Raw genomic sequence first — 19,871 nt, 5'->3', positions numbered from 1 at the left:
GAGGGGACAGCTAGATGGAGATGTCAGTCCCCAATCTGGCACCAAGGGATCTCCATGTGGTCACACTTGGACCTGTGCTAGTTGCAACGCGCCTGGCACCTGGCTGATTTCTAACACTGCTTCCAACCCTATGTAGGAATGCCAGGATTTAATCTGGGACCTTCTGCACTCAGAGCACGTGTTCTACCACTAAGCTATGATATAGTACACCCTAAAGAGTAACAGAGCAGAGCATCACGCCCAACTGCATCTGACTGCCTATCCAAATGGACCAAATATCCATTGATAACAGTGCATGGGGGGAAAGGCAACAGACCACAAGGAGTGGATAAAGGATGAGGACATTATGTTCCAGTTCCAAGAGGGCAGCTCTGCAATGAGCTGCATAAAGCCTTCTACAGCAGAACTATTATTATACTCATTTTCAAAAGGGGAGGGGGAAATGGAATGGAATCTCCTAGCACAGGGCATGGCTGGCTGGAACCCTGAATCGAAACAGTCCGCACTGCAGGACCACTTTTTGTAATAATACTAATAATGGATACCAACATTTCAGGAGTTGGGACGTTTAAAGGGCTCTGCATGAATTTAGGCTCCCAGTACCAATGTGTTAATGCAGACGCAGTGCATTTATACCTCTTCAGGTTATTAAATAAAACTTAGATTTTTGGAAAGAGCAGAAAGAATGAAAGCTATGATGAGTGAAGTGTGTGAACACCAACTTTGCAGCGCTAGACCACCAAATCTTGACTGCTGAAAGGCAGAGTTAGCATTCTGCCTCTCTCCCTCTCTCTAAGCCAAGGCTCTCGGGATGCCAATGTTCTGTGCCATCCACTTGAGTTGTGCATGGCCCGCCCTTTCCACAGATGTGCGGAAATATGGCCCCAGGGAAGAAGAGGCTGCAGCCACCTTCAGGAAGAAGCCCAAAAGGCTGAACTCGCTGTCCCTCAAACCACGCCCATCCTGGCAGCTGCATTTTGTGCAATTAAAGCGAAGTGACTTGCACTTCAAATGCTGACCAAACAGTTTCCTGTAAGAACTCTGTGTTGCTAAGTCCTCTGAATCATCATCTCAAAGGGCAGCCTGGAACAAAAGTGAAATGGGGGTGGGGAGGGGAGAGCCCAGGCAATAAGATTAAAGGTCTCTGCTACCTGGTTCTAACCTGTCAAGGGTCCCAGAAATCATGCCTGGGTACATGCATGCAAACAGAGAGAATGAGATTAAGGCCTATGAATCAGAGTTGGAAATGTTCTCTCTTCCCTCCCCCGACCAACCAACACAAGACCAACAACCCACAAGACAATGCAGGAAAATCCAGCCTAGGGCATCACTGATAGGTGGCTTATCCCAAGCAGCCTGGTCCACTGTCAAACAGTTCGGCCCATCAGGATGTTCTTTGCAAAGTTTAGATGAAATCTAGTTTCTTATAATTTGAAGCTGTTGTTTCAGGTCTTACCCTCTGGGGCAGGCATAGGCAAACTCGGCCCTCCAGGTGTTTTGGGACTACAACTCCCATCATCCCTAGCTAACAGGACCAGTGGTCAGGGATGATGGGAACTGTAGTCCCAAAACGTCTGGCGGCCCGAGTTTGCCTATGCCTGCTCTGGGGCAACAAGGGAGTGAATCTGCTCTGTGATCTATGCAACAGCCATTCAAATGTTGAGTGTGGGTGTGCCTTACTTGATATTTTTTTAAAAGAATATTTTTTTCAAAATTCAGCACAATCCTTGATCCTGCCAAAGATTCCTAATAATAAAAACACACACACACCCCCGGCAAGGCAAGTATTTAGCCCTTATGGCTACAAAAGCATGCTTGAATGTGTGGGCAATACCTGCTGAACCTCAGAAACTAGATGCAGATTTATAAGATGGCCAGATGTTGTGAAGGAGCCACATTCATAGAATTGCAGAGTTGGAAGGAATCACAAGGGTCATCTAGTCCAACCAGCTGCAATGCATGAATTTATTTATTTTTTTGCCCCAATTGGAGCTCAAACCTACGATCATGTATGATTAGGCACATATCCCTTTAAAATGCTTGGAAGCAGCAGCTCAGTGTTCTCCCTGCCCTCCAGAGCTAAGCTCCTCAAATCCACTAGCCAGGATGCTGGTGGCAACCACCCTTTCCACATGTTCTCTGTGAGCTGGGAAAGGGGCTTGGAGTGAGACTAGATCTTACTTCATTTTGCACTTAACTTTTGTAAGATGTGTCTCGGAGGTAGGGCTGTCTGGCTAGTAAGCAGAGCCAAAACATGTAATAATACTAATAATAATTTTATTATTTATATGCTGGCAACCTGAGTGGGTCACTGAAGCCACTCTGGGCGGCTCCCAACAAAATATTAAAAACGCAATAAAACATCCAACATTAAAAAACTTTCAGATGTCTTCTGAAAGTCAAATAGTTATTTATTTCCTTGACATATGATGGGAGGGTGTTCCACTGCTCTACTTACTAAACAGGCCCTCTGAGCTGGATCTCAGCTGGACGATGGGGGTGGAGATGCTCCTTTAGGTATACAGGGCTGAGGCCATTTAGGGCTTTACTAGGTCAGCACCAATACTGACCTAGTATTGAGACTTCAATACTTTGGCCACCTCATGAGAAGAGAAGACTCCCTGGAAAAGACCCTGATGTTGGGAAAGATGGAGGGCACAAGGAGAAGGGGACGACAGAGGACGGGATAGTTGGACGGTGTTCTCGAAGCTACGAACATGAGTTTGACCAAACTGCGGGAGGCAGTGGAAGACAGAAGTGCCTGGCTTGCTCTGGTCCATGGGTTCACGAAGAGTTGGACAGAACTAAATGACTAAACAACAACAACAGGCCAGCACCAACTCTTTGAATTGTGCCTGGAAACCTACTGGGAGCTCTGCACCACAGCTATGGTTTCAAAAAGAAGAGAATGGCTTTTCTTTTTGAAACCATACACCAGGCTTTTCAACAACCTCTTGCTTGTCACTGGAAGAAAGCTGGGCCCTGCTGCCACCTTTTTGGCACCTGATGTGCCATAAGTAACCTGCATTAGGCATCTGCATCTGATTGCATCATCAAGCAATGCAGTAAAAGTTTGGGTGGGCTTTCAGTCAGAGCAAATTTCAAACTTGTGAAGGGCCGGACCCCCCTCCGAAAAGCACTCCCTCTCCCGAAAGGACCCCCCCCCCCGCCTCGTCTCCGCTGGCCTGGGCAGCAGAGGCAGCCTCTGCGCCGCCACAGCTTCCTCCCACTTGGTGGCCTTTGGGCGCCACCCCTTCCTTCCTGCTGAGGTGGCTGAGCAGGAGGACGCAGCCCAGGTGTCAGCGGCTTCTAATTGGCTCCCAGGAGCTTCCTGTAGCCAATCAGAAGCCACGTCGCGTAAGTCAGTCCCTGCACAGTGAGGCCTCTGCGCAGCACTGGTTTAGCGCGGGGACTGACTGAGCGGGCGGCAGGGTCCGCAAGGTTCGCGGGCCGGATTAATGAGCCCAGCGAGCCACATCCGACCCGCGGTCCTTAGTTTGCCAACCCCAGCACAATCATATCCGACTTGACTCGTGCAGTGCCCCTGTTTTGTGAGCTCAGGTACCTGGGTGGGGCTTACGAAGCAGCCTTAACTGGTCTTAGCAAAACAAATGGAGTAGCTTGTTTAGAAGTTGAATCATAGCCACAGTCTGCTTGTGAAGCCCGGAAGAAAACTGCTGTGCCATAATCAACCGAGCAGCCAAAACAACATTGACCCAACTTGCAAGTTTATCCCAACCTGCACTTTAAAAATGACGCACAAGCTTATATTAGAAGTGGCTTTCCGAAACAAGTTTCTCAGATGCAATTACCAAGCATATTTACAGTGCAATCTGATACAGTGGTGCCCCGCAAGACGAATGCCTCGCAAGACGGAAAACTCGCTAGACGAAAGAGTTTTCCGTTTTGGAGGTGCTTCGCAAAACGAATTTCCTATGGGCTTGCTTTGCAAGACGAAAATGTCTTGCGAGTTCCTGCGGGGGTTTTTTCCTCCCCCCCCTTTTTCTAAGCCGCTAATCCGCTTATCAGCTGATCCGATCAGCAGATAAGCCGCTAAAAGCCGCTAATAGCGCTAATCCGCTAATCCGCCAATGGGCTTGCTTCGCAAGACGAAAAAACCGCTAGACGAAGAGAATCACAGAACGGATTCTTTTCGTCTTGTGAGGTACCACTGTACATGTCTACATAGAAACTTAATGGGGCATACGCCCAGGCTAAGAGCAAGCATTAGAAATTAACATTAGCATGATGGGGGCTGTAGTTCAGCAACATCTGGAGGGCCAAAGGTTGTCCACTAGCCACTTAGAGCAGGCATCTCCAAACTCGGCCCTCCAGCTGTTTTGGGACTACATTTCCCATCATCCCTGACTGTTAGCTAGGTATGACTGGAAGTTGTAGTCCCAAAACAGCTGGAGGGCCGAGTTTGGGGATGCCTGACTTAGAGGCTGGGGGGGGGAGGCCTTTTACCAAGCTAACTAATAGAAAAGGAATGGGATGATCCATTCTTCCTCACCAACCCACTGCATATCTGTGCTGTGCTGGTCATGGTGATTTTTCATCTTCTACAGCTAACCTAGAAACCAAGGAGCCTAGCAGAGGAGGGGTGGCACAATGTGTCCATTATCCATCATCCACTCACTCACCTGCATGGAATTCCTATGGTCACATATAAACAAGTACCAGACAAGCTGTAAAAGACAAGGCTATATTGGTGCAGCGACATGCCTATGCAAGTCAGGATAGAATCATACAGGACTTAAGTTTGGAAAGATCTTGTTCCTCGAATGCAAGAGGAGCTATGAGGTCTATTTCACCAGAGCTCCTGTTCTGCGCAGATAACACGGGGGACATGGTGCCCCTGACAGAGACATGCCTTCAGAAGGAGTCTGGGGAGGGGTTTAGATGGTGCCTTCCCTCTTTTGGGGGTGGGGAGGGAAAGCATCTCCGAGAGCAATGCAAGGCACAGATGCGCAGCAGGCAAGAGAAAGCAGGTGATATTATTCTAGCATAAGGCGGAGGCTGTTTAGAGAAACTGGCATTCGGCCCCTGTTAAGCACAAAGGTCCTAGTTGCTCAGCCAGATTAGGAATTCCAAGAACTAGAAAGTATGGAGGGGAGAGGGAGAGCTACAGACCCACAAGGGGATGTTCATCCCAAAGCCCACACCTGTCAGGAGGCGTCAAACACTCAGCAGGGGAGATAGAGAAATCTGAAATCCGATTCAGCCCTTGGGAGGACAGAGGGTTACAGCAGAAGCTGGAATTGTTCCCAGGACTTGGGGAAAGTTGGGGGGGTGGTGACGACTCCAGGCTTCTCTGCCAATTAGGAGCATTGGTCAAAGCTTTCAGCAAGCATGCCATGGAGGCCCAGCATCAACAGTTGCAAAACAGCGGAGCAAGACTGTATTGAGGAAGGTATTCTTGAACCCATCAGTCTGCCACACTCTGCACCGTCTACACACCATCCGCACTCACACATTATGCTAAGATGAACCATGGTGTAGCGCGAACATGCTGGCTCCCAAGGAGGCGATTTCACCCACTTTGCTCATTCCCAGATCCTTGCAGCTCAGCATGGCAGCTAAACCAAGGTTTGGCTCATTGTGTCCTCTGAATGGGGGATTAACCACAATCTATAGCCAAGGTTTGTTCCTGGTTACAGGTCATGGCTAAGGAGGAGGGAGCTTAACCACAACTCCATGTTGAGATGACACGCTGAGCCAAACATTGGCTTAAGTGCCGCATGTTGAGCTAAAAGTACTGGAGAGGAGCAAGGCAGCTGTGATCTCCACTTCGCAAGTTAGCAAGCCATAGTTTGGCTTAGCAAGATGTGCATACCCAGCCACTAACGGATAGAAGCTTTCCAGAGTTTCAGATGGGACTCTTTCCCAGCCTGACTTGGACATGCCTGGAACTGAACCCAGGACCGTCTGTAAGCAAGTCATGTGCTCTACCAATGAGCGATGGCCCTCCTGTCCTCCCCATGGCACTATAGGGAAGGAGTGCAATTTGCAAATTCCCTGGGAGCAGACATAGCCCCAAGCAGAAACATCAACATCACTTCTACTCCAGAGGCAGAGAACTATCAGACAAGCCCAGTTGAGTTTTCTGGTCATTCCAGAAACAGCAGCACAAGGGATGTCAGAGCAGGGACAAGAGCCACAGCTCCGTGGAAGGAATGAGAGAAGGCATAGCTCAGTGTTAGAGCAATGCCTTGGATGCAGAAGGCCACGGGTTCACTCCAAGGCATCTTCAGTTCTAATGAAAAGGCAGCAGGTGATGGGAAAAACTTGGTTAAATCCATGGAAGAACCCCTGAGAAGTTTCTGTTGGACAATACTGATGGGCCAGCGATCTGACTCAATATGAAGCAACTTCCTATGTTCCAGGGATAAGCATCACAGCAATGCAATGAGGAAAGCTGCTATGTCTGACAAAATGCCCTTTTCCATGCGGTGCTTAGAGGTACGGAAGCCCTTAAGGTGCCTCTGCCTTGCCGCTCACCTCAGTTGCAACTCAACTTCCCTTTGGGCCAGAAGTTATAGCTTTGTGGTAGAACTCATACCCTGCACTGCATACAAAATATCTCCAGTTCAGTCCTAGAGACCCTGGAGAGTCACTGCCACTCGGTGTGCATTATTGAGTAGAGGCCAGCACAGCAACACTCTCCCATTTGTGCTCCCAAACAACAGGTGTTCAGAGGCATGATTTATAGCATCAGAATCTTACCAGACAACTAAGTCCAACCTGGGACCAAGAGGTTCCTAGAAAGACAGGTTTTCAATAGCTGGCTGCAAGCTCACCATGGGACTGGATGATCAAGTGCCACACATGCCACTAAGGTAAATCTACTTTTGGACTTCCCACAGGCATCTGCGAGAACAGGATGCTGGGATAGATGGGCCTTTGGTCTGAACCAGCAAGGTCCTTCTTATATTCTCAAAACACACACAAATTATTGGGGGTGTTACAAGATAGCAGCAGCCTGAGATTCAGAGGGCACTGGAATGCACTCCTAAAACACACTTACTAGGGAATATGTCTCCTTGGACACAGCAGGATAAACTTCTGAGTAAACATGCGTAAGGTTGTAGATTGGCAGGGAGAGAAAGGTGTGTGGAAGCGCCACCAATGGAGACATCCAGTTTGCTTCTAGTATATGGCCCAGCCAAGTACCACTAATGGTACAGGAGTAGTTTTGGTGCTCCCTTCCGCCCCAAGTCCCTAGCAGGAAAGCAGGGGGTTATAGTTCTACCTGAAAACACAGGTAATACAATTACTAACAACAGCACTGTTTAAATCAGAATGACGAGCATTTCTACACCTTTGCCTTATCAGCCATCATGTAGGGTATCACTCCACGCTATGCCCCACCCTGTGGCTCATCCATCCCACATAATGTACAGGCTCAGACAGCACTGCCATGCAGGGATTAATAACAATATTTAATCAAGGCATAAGAACTTCACATGCACCATCTGGTTGTAAATCCTTACAGTGGCCCTTTAAAGCAGGTGTGGGGAACCTATGGCCCTCCAGATGTTACTGAACTACAATTCCCATCATCCCAACGAAGCATGGCCGGGGATGATGGGAACTGTAGTTCAGCACATCTGGAGGGGCACAGTGCCTCCACTGCAAGCCGCTACTATTATCTTCCATATTCCAAATGGGAATAATACTGGCTAGAACTTGGGCTCATCCAATGAGGCTCGCCAGTGGGAAGTACATCTTTGAAGTTATGCAATGCAATTTGCTATCACAAGATATGTGACGGATTCCCATTTAGAAAAGAAAGCCAGACAATTTCATGAAGGATGAGGCCATCAGTGGATATTAGTCCCAATGGCTCTACGTTGCTTCAAGAATTGGAAGAACGTTGCTTCTGAATACCAGGTGGAGAACAACAGTGGCACTCATGCCCTCATGCCTTGCATGTAGGCTTCTCATAGGCATCTGGTTGGCTGCTGTGAGGAACAAGATGGTGAACTGAATGGGCCTTTGGTTTGAGCCGGCAGAGCTAGTCTTATATTTTTCATTGTGTGTTGTGGGAAATGGCTAGTGATGAACTGAAGGAGTTAGGGAACACCATGACCCATGAAGCCATCTCTTAGTCCAACCTGGTGTCCTCCAGGCTTTTTCTATTGCAATTCCCATCAGTCCCACAGCCAATGGTCAGAGCTGATGGCAGTTGTAGTCCAAAACATCTGGAGGGCACCAGGCTGGCCAAAGCTGCTTTAACCCAACACAGCAAGGCTCCTATGTTCACCTACTGAACTCATGGCAGAGACAAGACTGAAACTGGGGCCCATGAACCCAAGTCAAAACCACAACACATCAGCTCTCACAGCAACCGATTTCAGGATGATTGCAATTAGATTTACCATGCAAAGGCCAAGAGGTTGATCTGGGTGGGTGTTCTGTTTCTAAGATGAATGCTTTGCTCACCTGGATTAACCCACCTGCTCCTACATCAGCGGTTGCCAATGCAGTGCTCATGGGTGCAATGTCCCCCTTGAATTTGTTCCATGGCGCCCATGAACTCTCTGAGGCCCTCACCCCACTGCCCTCTCAGTCATCGGGCAGAAGCTGCTTACCTTTTTCTCTCTTGACCAGAAAGTAGAGCTGAAGGAGGAAGCTGGAAGTGCAACACTTTCCCCCACTTCCTCTTTCTGCTCTACAAGCTTCTCAAGGTTCAGATTAATTCTGCTAGACCCAACTCCCAGATCTCCTGGAAAAGCAAAGACAAGGGAAACAACCTGGCTTAAGCACCCGTGGGTCCTCAGGATCCATCTGGCAATGCTGGGTGCTTCCGTCCAGCCCTGTCTTGGGACCAGAGTGCTTCCCATTTCAATTCACACCCACACAAAAGCAGCGCACACAAGAAGTGCGGGAAAACTTGGCCAGAGGGCACAACCCCCAGCTCACAAAAACGCACTGAAACAACAACTAATTTTTTCTTAAAGAACATCCTCATCGTTCACAGCGCCAAGCGCAAGACTCCTGCATGGTTGAACATCCCCTATTTAAATGGTGACAATGATTGGGCACTACCTCCAATGCCAGAGGTAGCATACCTCTTAATACCAGCTGCTGAGAATCAGAAGTGAAGAAAGTAGAGATGTGGCGCTCAGTTCCTGCTTGTGTGCTTCCCAAAGACACCTGACTGACCACTGTGAAAAGAAGGTGCTGGACTAGGTGGGCCTTTGGGCTTTTCCTTAATTCCTTATAACTGTTTTTCCCCTTTGGGGAGCAGCTTGGTGAAGAGCATCTGGCTTTTATGGAGAAGGTCCCACGTCCAATCCCTGGCATATCTAGGTAGGGCTGGGAAATGCCCCTGCTAATCGATCCTAAGCTAGATGGGCGAATGGTCCAGCTTACTAGGATTCCTTTGCCAGAGGAGGCATCAAACTTAGGCATGGTTCTTTAGATTCATGTACAGGAGGCTATCGAATCAGATAAAAGCTCTGTCAAAATCAGAACTCTTCCAGAGAGTGAGTGGCGGAAGAGACAAGGCTTTGATCAAAGGAAAAGGGGGGAAAGATTAAGGCTGCTGGAACTGATTCATTGAGGCCTGGCTCAACTCGGCTGAAATAGTGATGAAATGTATCAAACTGCCATGTCAAAGCAGGAGAGGAATTTTGCAACATGAAATTCTTCTCCTTAGCATCTTGTTTTTAAAGATGCTTCCCCTATCCTTTTAGTGTCACAGATGGCATTCTGCATGACGTAGCAGCCTTAGGATTTCTGCAATAACAAAAAGGAGAAGTGCTGTAGGGCAAAGTACAGGGAAGTTAAGAAATGGCATGAGCCACAATGTACTGTATTGAGATTCACGAATCTTTGGGCATTAGCCCAAAGGACACCTCCATCTACACGCCCCCATACAGCATAACCCCACAAAGCCCACCCAGCAATCAAGGTTTCCATAAGGTAGCCTTGGCTTTGGAGCTATTGGCAGAAGCACACCTTGTTCCTTGGGTCTGCACAGCCAGGTGCAACCCAGGGCCAACCACCAGCCCCCCAACCCTACCCACCTTGTTGCATCCATATAAAAGTGCAACAGTGGTGTCAGAAGCCAACGAGCTGGTAAAGAAACAGAAAGGAAAAGTCAGAGAAAAAGGAAAGCGGTATTACCGGCAGTTTTCCAGTGGAAGCGGATCGCATGGTTTTGATCTCGGGTCCATGGGGGGTGGCATAAAGGCAGCTGCCCCTAGGCAATGGGGCAACCACAGCAGTCTGAGGGTACACCTGAGTGAAATAGGTAGCTGGGAGAGCTCGCATCTGGGGGCTGCTGAGGTTGGAGACCACCAGTTCTGCAGAGGTGATCACAGGCATGACTTTCTTTTGCTGCTGGGGGGGTCCAAGAGCAGGGGGGGCCCGTCCAGGGGCAGGAGGCCCAACTTTGGGGATTCTCAACATGGCTGAGCCTTCTCCGAAAAGCCACAAAGGAACAAGCAGAGCTTCAAAAACAAGTGATGGTGGCAATAACTGTTCTTATTTTGAGAGATCCTGAGAGGTAGCTTGGAAAATGTACTCTTAGCCATTTAAAAAACTGCCATTGGCTTGCTCCCCAGGGGTCAAGCCCCAATGCAACATAAAAAAATAATAATCACAAATTCATCCTTCAAAGAAAAAGAAACCTGGAAGAAACAGCTTGCAATATTGACTTTTGGTATTGGAGGAATGGCTCATGCAGACTCCAGTTTCTCTCTTTTCATCAAAGTCTGTTTCCAGAGCCTTTCTTTGCTAGGGGAGCGAGCCATAGGGCGGCCAAGCAGGCTTCCCCCCCCCCCACTTCCTCCTCCTCCAAACCGATGAATGACCCCAGCTCTCGACTTCAAAAATAAATAAATAAATGATGCACGCTTAGCGCGGAGAATAAAAAAAGAGACACACCAACTTTGCACTAGCCCTCTTTCCAAAAACATAAAATAAAGGATTTCTGGAGAGACTTTGCAAGGTTACAGATCAGCTTTGCACATCCCCTCCCCCAGCAAAGAAAGCAGCTTTTGTGGCTGGGGGGAAAAAATCGCAGCCGGAGAATCGGGGGAACAAAAGCTCGGGTGCTTTTTCTTTCTGCTCTTTCTTTCTTTCTGCAAAACACCACCCGGAAGATTTCTCTCCCCGGCTGCCCCCCGCTCCGGCTCCCGGTGCCTAGATCCCAGGGCCGGCGGAGGGGCTTGGCAGAAGCATCCTGGCCGGGCTCAAGCAGCCAGTCCGGGCCCTGGATCCTTTCGCGGCCCCGGCGCCTTTCATGGAGCTGCCGCCGACTTGCAATGCTGGCCCCCTCGGCTCCTTGGGGCTCCCGGCTGGGCCGCTGCCAGGTTCCGGGCCGCTGCCAGGGCCGCCTGGGGCAAGGATGGATCTGGATTGGGGCAAGAGCGCACCCGATGGCTGCCCAGCCCTTTCTCTTTCCGTTCCTCCTTCTCTCGCTTTTTTTTTTTTAAGCGCCAAACTACGTGCCGCGAAATTCGGATCTCCCGCGGAAAACCCCGCGCTCCCATTGGCCCGCGCCGCGCCAACCCGTCCCCGCCCACCGGATTTGATACATTTTGCCAGGCGAGGGGCGAGACCGGAGGTTCTGCTCTTAAAGGGGAAGCGCGTGGCGGCCCGCGCTCCCCGAGAGCCTCCAGCCAGCCGCCAGCTCCGGCTCCCCCCGCCCTTCACGGCGCGTGGGCGTGGCTATGCAAATATTGACCCTGGGATGGTCTCCCTTTGCACGCCTTGCTTGCTCTCGCTTAAAGCGGCCGGCGGAGGCTTTGGCAGTGGCGATCCCCGGTGCCGGGCTCCCTGGGAGGCAGGCGCATCTTCCCTGTTGCGAATTGGGGGGGGGGGCCTTCCGTCTACCCGCTTCCCCCGCCAGCCCCTCGAAACCCGCAAGGTGCCCGGGGAAGAGAGGCGCGCTGGACCGCCCGGTGGACTCTGAACAAAGAAGAGGCCCATGGTTGAGGGGGTGCACGCTCATAAACGGGCTTGGAAAGCTGGGTTATCGATGTTCTTCCCATAGCTCATTTGCTTTGCGTGCAAAAGGTCGCAGGATCAATCCCTGCCATCTCCAGGGACTCCCTGTCTGAAATACCGGAGAGCTGCTGCCAGCCCGTGTATAGACTACTAAGCCAGGGCCCAGTGGTCTGTCTCATTATCTGACAGCTGCCTATGTTGCCCCCCCTCACATCCCACTTCTGATGTGAGCCCCTGCACCACTTGAAGCTCATCTATAGGGGCTCCATCTTCCATTTGTCAATATGGGGAAGTGGGGTTTGACTTTGTGGTTGATCTATCTATCCTGATACATTTATGCCACAATAGGTCTCATTTTGAGGAAAGTTGAGTGGGTGGGCTCTCAAAGCAGGGTGGGGAACGTGCAGACCTCCAGATGTTGGTGGACTCCAACTCCCATCGGTGCCAGCCAGCGTAGCCATCAGGTCCAGGGATGATGGGAGCTGGAGTCCATCAACATCTGGAGGACCACAGGTTATCCATCTCTGCAGCTGCACTCCTGAATGCCAAGTGGTGGTGGTGCCTGGCTGGTAGGAAGACCACCAAAGCTGGATGCAGAGCCCCTGATGTTCAGAGCCAACAAAGTCCAGTTTGGTTCCCATCCTCCTCCCTGCTAAGACAACACTCTTCCGTTGTCTCCCAAGCGGATGCCAACCAAACACTGGAGACTGAGGATGCTGACAGGCACTGCCACCCCCTGGACTGTGTGTAAGCAAGACTCAAATGGCATCACTGCCCTCTGCTGGTTGCAACAATCATGTTCCCTATTCTTTGTGCTGCTCTGAATGAGGACTTTCCACAAGGGACACTGAGGGCCATACTAGACAGGTGAATATCTCTTTTTGCATGTAATGTGCAAGGTCTTTTTTTCCTTTTCTTTCAAAAATGCAAATAGCAGCTGTTGGAAAGGGGAGGTGTTGAGCAATATCGGGATCACAGCAGGCAGGGAGAGGGAACTTACGGTAACTTTCCCCCCTGCTCCTCCTGCCAAAAAGCCCTTCCTCAAAGCTGCTCTTTGCACTGTGGACTTCAAAGGTGCCGTTTTCCTCTTTTCATGTCTATGCATGTCTTTAAAACTGTAGCTCTTTAACTGCTCTGCAGACCAGCAGGCAAGAAATGAACCTTTGCTCTCATTCTAGTTTCTGCTTATTTTTGCTACCGTAATGTTGCCTGGCTGAAGTTCTGCTAGTTCCCTTTTACAGTAAGTAGGAAAAAAATGTTCTGCCATGAATGCTCAATAAATAGGTTTTCTGGAGGATCCAGAAGAGCCAAAGTTTGGGAAACTCTGTTTTAATTAGTAGTAGCAGTAGTAGTAGAAATCGTATTCGAAGTATTTGTATACCATTATGCATAACATGTTATCCTGTGATAGTTTACTGTACAATTAAAAAACTTATTATAATACCTCCATTCGAAATATACAAGCCAGGATCCAGTCACACACATTGGTGCATAAGCAGCAATTTTTCATAAGCATAAAGGCTCTAACACTCAATTCAGTATTTTATTCTTCTATTGCGACTCTGAAGCCAGCACAATTCTGAAAGTTGATTAACATACTGCATCTATTCCCCCCCATCTATTTTGTGACGTTCACAAAGTTCTTTGGGGCAAAGTTCATTTTAAAGGGCAACTGAACTAGGCGGCATCCCCAAATCCAGAGAATGCAAAGCAGCAAGTGAGCTTTCCTTATTCCTCTGCGTGTGACGCGATCCTAGGTGGCATTGGAAAATGCAGGGCCGAGAGCATAACAAACATCTTGAGGCTTTGGAAGAGAAGAGCTTGGAATCAAAAGGTCTTACTGAAAAGACCCGCTAGCATCTCTGTATGTAGCAGAAAAAATGACCCAGAACCTGGCTAAGGAACGTGTCCTGGGTTCCTTCTTGATGGGCCAGAGCCAAGCTGTGTATGTTGTTCTTGGACTTGTCCACAATTCAAGCAACCCAATGCTATGCCATGATCTGGGCTGCTGCCAGGGGCATGTCCTCCAAATTGGCACTACCTTGGGCATAATTCCTACTCAATGCCAACATGGAAAGGGCCGGAAATTTGAAGCAAAGTGTGAACACACTGAGGATCATATATATACAAAGAGAAGTTCCTTTGTGGCCCACGTCCAAGGAATGATGCTCTAGCAGTAGGGATATCACTGGAGGTTGGTACGTATGCTGATAGCTCCTTCTCCGGGTGATGAGTGCTGAAGCTGTTCTTCCCTTCCCCTTTTGACACTTCTTCAGATGCAGCCTCCACTCAGAAGCCTCTCCCTCCACTTGACTCCTGCTTTTTGCATTCTCTGCTTGGATGCTGTTTTCCCATGATATGCAAGTCTCTGTAGTCCTGATTGTGCATTTGTCTCTCCTCACTCTCCTGGTTTTTCAGGGGGTTTCTGGTATTAAAATAAAAATGTGTGGTTAGTTTGGAAACTTTTAATAACCTGGGGTGCGTGCCCAGGCTCATAGATCTCTAAAAAAGGCCTCAAAAAGGATACTGTAAAGGATGCAGAAAAGGGCAACCAAAATGATCAAGAGGCTTCAGAAAGTCCCCTGAAGGAAAAAGCAAGAAAGTAAGAAGAGCCTGCTGGATCAGGCCATTGGCCCATTTATTCCAGTTCCTCATTTCCTAGCAGCTGCCCAGGTGCCCATGGGAAACCCACAAGCACAAGGCCACTGTTTCCAGCAACTGGTATTCAGAAGCATAGCCAACATGGCTTGTAGCCATTGACAGCCTTCATGAATTTGCCTATCCCTCTTTTGAAGCCACCCAGGGGGGTTGCCATCACTGCCTCTTGCAGAAGCATGTTCCATAATTGAACTATGCACTGCATGAAAGTGCTGCATCTTGCTACATTCAGCCTCCCTGGGTGTCAGTGAGTTCTAGCGTCATGAGAGAGGGAGAACAACTTTTCTCTATCTACCTTCTCTATGCCGTGCCTAATTATTAAAAAAACTTCTATCATGTCGCCTCTTTTAAGGTGTAGTGTAGTGTTTTGCTTTGTTGTGCTTTTGTTATGCTCTGTTAGAAAGCCACCCAGAGTGGCTGGGGAAACCCAGTCAGATGTGGGTAGGGTACAAAAAGTATATTATTATTATTATTGGCCTTTTCTCTAAAGCAAAAGTCCCAAACATGGCAACCTTTCTCCATAGGGGAGTTGAAGAAGAAGAAGAGTTTGGATTTGATATCCCGCTTTATCACTACCCGAAGGAGTCTCAAAGCGGCTAACATTCTCCTTTCCCTTCCTCCCCCACAACAAACACTCTGTGAGGTGAGCGGGGCTGAGAGACTTCAGAGAAGTGTGACTGGCCCAAGGTCACCCAGCAGCTGCATGTGGAGGAGCGGAGACGCGAACCTGGTTCCCCAGATTACAAGACTACCGCTCTTAACCACTACACCACACTGGCTCTTTGAGCTTCCTTTTTCTGAAGCTTTTCCATCTCTGTAACTCTACAATATCCTTTTTGAGGTAAGGCGACCGGAACTGTACTCAGTATTCCAAATATGTTTGCACCACAGATTTGTACAATGGCATTATAATGCCAGCAGTTCTATTCTCAGTTCCTCTGCTAAAGATCCCCAGCATGGAATTTGCCTTTTTCACAGCAGGGTTACAACTGGGGCCAGCCCTACTGTTAGGCAAAGTGACTGAGGCAACCACTACAGGATGCAGAAGCTGGGGAAGCAGAAGTTGGAGATCAGACCTGCAAGTCGTATCCAGTGAAGTTCCATACAGAATAGACCTACCTATCTATCTATCGGACCAAAGTTAGCCGTGTTCTTTCATGTTCTTTGTGTTAGTAGTGGCTCTACTCTGAGTAGGACTAACATTGGACACAACCCCATGTGTGCTATTTGCCCCCCCCCCAACCATCATCTTGCCCCCAGGTGCACCAGAAAGTCTATCCTGTTGTCATTACTCCCAGCTGGGGATGTTGGTGGTGAAGAAACGAAGAAGAAGACAAAATATGACTAAGAATAAAACTGCTGCCATTCACCTACAGAGCTATTTCAAAGGGCAGACTCCAGCATGAGCTGGAGTTGCAAATACGGTTTGATTATATTCATCTGGGCATCAATATAGACCATGGTTTCTACTCCCAGTACTGTTTTTATTGTCCTTCCAATGCTAGGATAACTGTGTATCACCCATTGATCACAGTGCTTATTTTACAGATGATTAAGCTTTCAATTGTCACAATCTGTACTTTCTACATTCTACAGCCGTTTGAATCCACTGTTAACCTTTTTCTTTCTCTATACCCCACCCTCCCAACATATATTGCTGCCAGCAGAGAACAGCTGATGAAGTGGACTTTAGTCCATGAAAGCTTATGCCTAATTCATTAATCTTTAAAGTGGCACAGGAGACTCTGTTTTTGTTTGTTTGTTTGTTTGTTTGTTTCATTCTTTCTTTAACAGACAGTTCGCACAGCAACCATGCAGGGAGTTTATTTATAAAATAATTTGAAGGTAAAGGGACCCCTGACCATTAGGTCCAGTCGTGGCTGACTTTGGGGTTGCGGCGCTCATCTTGCTTTATTGGCCAAGGGAGCTGGCATACAGCTTCCAGGTCATGTGGCCAGCATGACTAAGCCGCATCTGGCGAACCAGAGCAGTGCACAGAAACGCCGTTTACCTTCCCGCCAGAGCGGTACCTATTTATCTACTTGCACTTTGATGTGCTTTCGAACTGCTAGGTTGGCAGGAGCAGGGACTGAGCAACGGGAGCTCACCCCGTCGTGGGGATTTGAACCACCGACCTTCTGATCGGCAAGCCCTAGGCTCTGTGGTTTAACCCACAGCGCCACCCGCGTATATACTGCCAATTCATACAATATAACATCATGGTGTGCAGTAATATAAATAATATAAAAATAATTCTGTAAATATAAAAATATACATCTGAAATACATATGTCTATCAAGTCTTACTATGCTTTCCCGACGCCTGCGAGCTCTGTATCCTGGCCTGACAGCCTATGGTGTGAAGAAGTAAAGAAGAAAAGGTTAAATGGGGGGGGGAGGCAGAATACGTGAAACCCTTTCTTTTTAGGAGGTGGTGTTCATGGAAATGAAAAACAAACAAGAATTGATACCAATCCCATTGTTAGCATTACTGGGGATATAGAATGAGCCAAATGAACACAGTTTGGATAAAGCATTGGTTTTATATTCATAACTAACTCAGTCAGGATGGTTATGGTAAGAAAACAGAAATATTTTAAAGGGATAAATAAGGATTTGTGTGGCTTTGTCAATTCTGGTCCGTAGCTATTGCTGAAAAATCAACTGAAATTAAGGGATACTAAAAGACAAACAGCAGGAGATTCATTTTCAATTGCACTACAAAAATCATCATAATACAATCTCCCCACTTTTGCAGGGGCTATGTTCTCAGGTATATGTGAAACTGCGTATAGTCAAAACTCCACTGGGTTCAACAGCAGGTGGGATTGAAAAAACAAATTCCCCCTCCCCCCGCACAGCTCTTGTTGGATCCTAGAACCTGCCTTCCCCTAAAAGTATGAGAAACAGCTTCTTCTGGTTGTAATCTTCTGCTGCAGGGACAGGAAAGTGTGGCCTTCCAGATGTTGATGGACTACAGCGCCTATCATCCTTGACCACTGGATGTTTTGGCTGAGGCTTATGGGAACTGGAGTCCAAGAGCATCTGGGGGATAATAGAGGAAGGGTTGTGGCTCTGTGGTGGAACATCTGCCTTGCATGCAGAAAGTCAATCCTCAACATCTCAAGGTAGACTTGGGACAGTTCCCCATGTGAAGCCCTGAAGAGCAACTGCCAATCAGTGTCAGCTATAATGAACCATTGGCCTGACAGTATAAGGCAGTTACCACATACCAGGTATCTTCCTGTTTTCCAGTGGAAGGCCACAGGTTTCCAACCCCACTGAACTCAATAGGACTGATTTCTGAGTAGACATGCCTAGGATAGCTTTATCAGGAACCCACTGCCCTGCCTCCAGTCTACACCTCCATACTTAAGCCAGGGATGCGGCCATCCAGATGCTGGACTATAACTCCCATCATGCCTCACCACTGCCCATGCTTGCTGGGGCTGATGGGAGTTGGAGTCCAACAACATCTGGAGAGGCACAGGTCCCCCAGTCCTGCTTTAAGCCGGTGAATGCCTCTCCGAAGCAAGGAGGCACCCTTTGGACTTCCCTATACGACTGGGAAAGTGTCTATGGGTCAAAGCATTTATCTTTAGGTTACTAGACGTCCCCGTTTCCCAGGGACAGTCCCTGGATTTACAAATCAGTCTCCTGACAAAATCCTATCATTCCTATTGAAGTTGAAAAGTGTCCCCAGATTCATTGGGGAAAAAATCAGGTAACCTTAATTTATCTCACATATTCCTGCTCTCCTCTGCTTTTAATGGGTCCTGATGTCAGATGGATTTAGACAGCCTTTTCTCATTCTGGCCACAAGACTAGGGATGGAACAGCAGAGCTAGCTGTAGGGCTGCTTAGTTGGGGGTCTAACCACTGCTGATGCAGCTTCTTACCTTGCTGTGCTGGACAGCTCCATTGCTATCTGAAACCTATTGATCACTAGCTCACTGGACAGCTCCCTGACCTTGCCGGTTGGGTGGAAAGCTCACAATGTAGAAGAGTTTGGATTTGATATCCCGCCTTTCACTCCCTTTAAGGAGTCTCAAAGCGGCTAACATTCTCCTTTCCCTTCCTCCCCCACAACAAACACTGTGTGAGGTGAGTGGGGCTGAGAGACTTCAAAGAAGTGTGCCTAGCCCAAGGTCACCCAGCAGCTGCATGTGGAGGAGCGGAGACGCGAACCCGGTTCCCCAGATTACGAGACTAGCACTCTTAACCACTACACCACACTGGCTCTCTAAAGAGATAAAACCCGACACTATAGGAACGTTCACTCATCGTTTAGTATTGCAATAAATATAGGGCTTGTCCGGGATTTAGAATTGTAGATGTTCCTCCTCCCCATCAGCTAGACCCCAGGCCATGTGGTGGGGGGGCTTTCATTTTAAAAATTGATCTATTCTTTACATTATTAGTCACATACTAATTTAGTCCTCTTAATCTGAGAGAGGCAGGTTCGAGCCCTTTGTTGAGCAAAAGATTTCTGCATTGCGGGGGGTTGGACTAGATGACCCTCATTATCCCTTCCAACTCTAGAATTCTATGATTCTATGTCCAATTCAGTTTAAAAAATAAAATAGAGCACAAAATTAAATAATACAGTATCAGCATGAAAAACAAACACCTACAAATGGCAACAGTAATCCCATAATTAAAAAAAACACACCAGAATTCTGAGATGCTGCCAGTATAAAGATTAAAATTATATTTCTGGACATTTTTAACCCTTTGCGTCTGCTGTGGTCCCATTCTGGACTGGGGACGAGTGGCATGGGTTGATTGATTATAATAATATTTATTTATGTATTACATTTGTTACGTTGATATCCCACTTTTCATCCAAGGAGCTAAAGATGGTGTCCATAGCTCTCTGAATTTTCATGGTTATCCCCACAAGGCCCCTGTGAGGCAGCTTAGGCTGAGATACAGCAATGGGCTGGAAGTCACCTGGTGAGCTTTGTGGCTTCTCTAGATATGAAACAGAGACTGAACAGGCAAAATTGGTTGTTTCTGGTAGCTTGTACTTCACAACATTTGTATAGGAAGGCACTTTCTCGTGCAGAGATGTGCTGGAAGTTCAGCGCTGACAAGGCCTCATCAAGGCATATGATGTGGGCATGTCGAGTGATATATAATTTTTGGTCTGAAGCTATTGTCCATATAAATCTTACACTGGCCAAACCTTTGACATTTGGAGGATGACCGTGTTCTTTTTAACTATATTCCTGTTGTGTGAGGATAAACAGC

General features: G+C 48.0%; 2 protein-coding genes across 5 annotated transcripts in view; both read right to left on the bottom strand.

Moving 5' to 3' along the window:
- Positions 1-11,435, bottom strand: part of E2F2 (E2F transcription factor 2) — a 45,152-nt gene extending 33,717 nt beyond the window's left edge. The window contains exon 1 of the mRNA XM_081202004.1: positions 10,135-11,435. Coding sequence (XP_081058130.1) covers positions 10,135-10,419 — 285 coding nt within the window. The 5' untranslated portion in view covers positions 10,420-11,435. The remainder of the gene's footprint in view (positions 1-10,134) is intronic.
- Positions 11,436-13,483: 2,048 nt separating this feature from the next.
- The window catches only part of CATSPER4 (cation channel sperm associated 4), a 35,307-nt gene continuing 28,919 nt past the window's right edge, over positions 13,484-19,871 (bottom strand). For all 4 annotated transcript variants that reach the window (XM_081201974.1, XM_081201973.1, XM_081201976.1 and 1 more), the window contains 2 exons: positions 16,926-16,970; positions 13,484-14,386 (listed from right to left, as the gene is read on the bottom strand). In XM_081201974.1, the coding sequence (XP_081058100.1) occupies positions 14,360-14,386; positions 16,926-16,970 (72 nt within the window). In that variant the 3' untranslated portion in view covers positions 13,484-14,359. The remainder of the gene's footprint in view (positions 14,387-16,925; positions 16,971-19,871) is intronic.

Source organism: Podarcis bocagei (assembly GCF_964188305.1).
Source record: "Podarcis bocagei genome assembly, chromosome: 7".
NCBI classification, from domain to species: Eukaryota; Metazoa; Chordata; class Lepidosauria; order Squamata; family Lacertidae; genus Podarcis; species Podarcis bocagei.
This window is presented reverse-complemented; position numbering and strand designations above follow the sequence as displayed.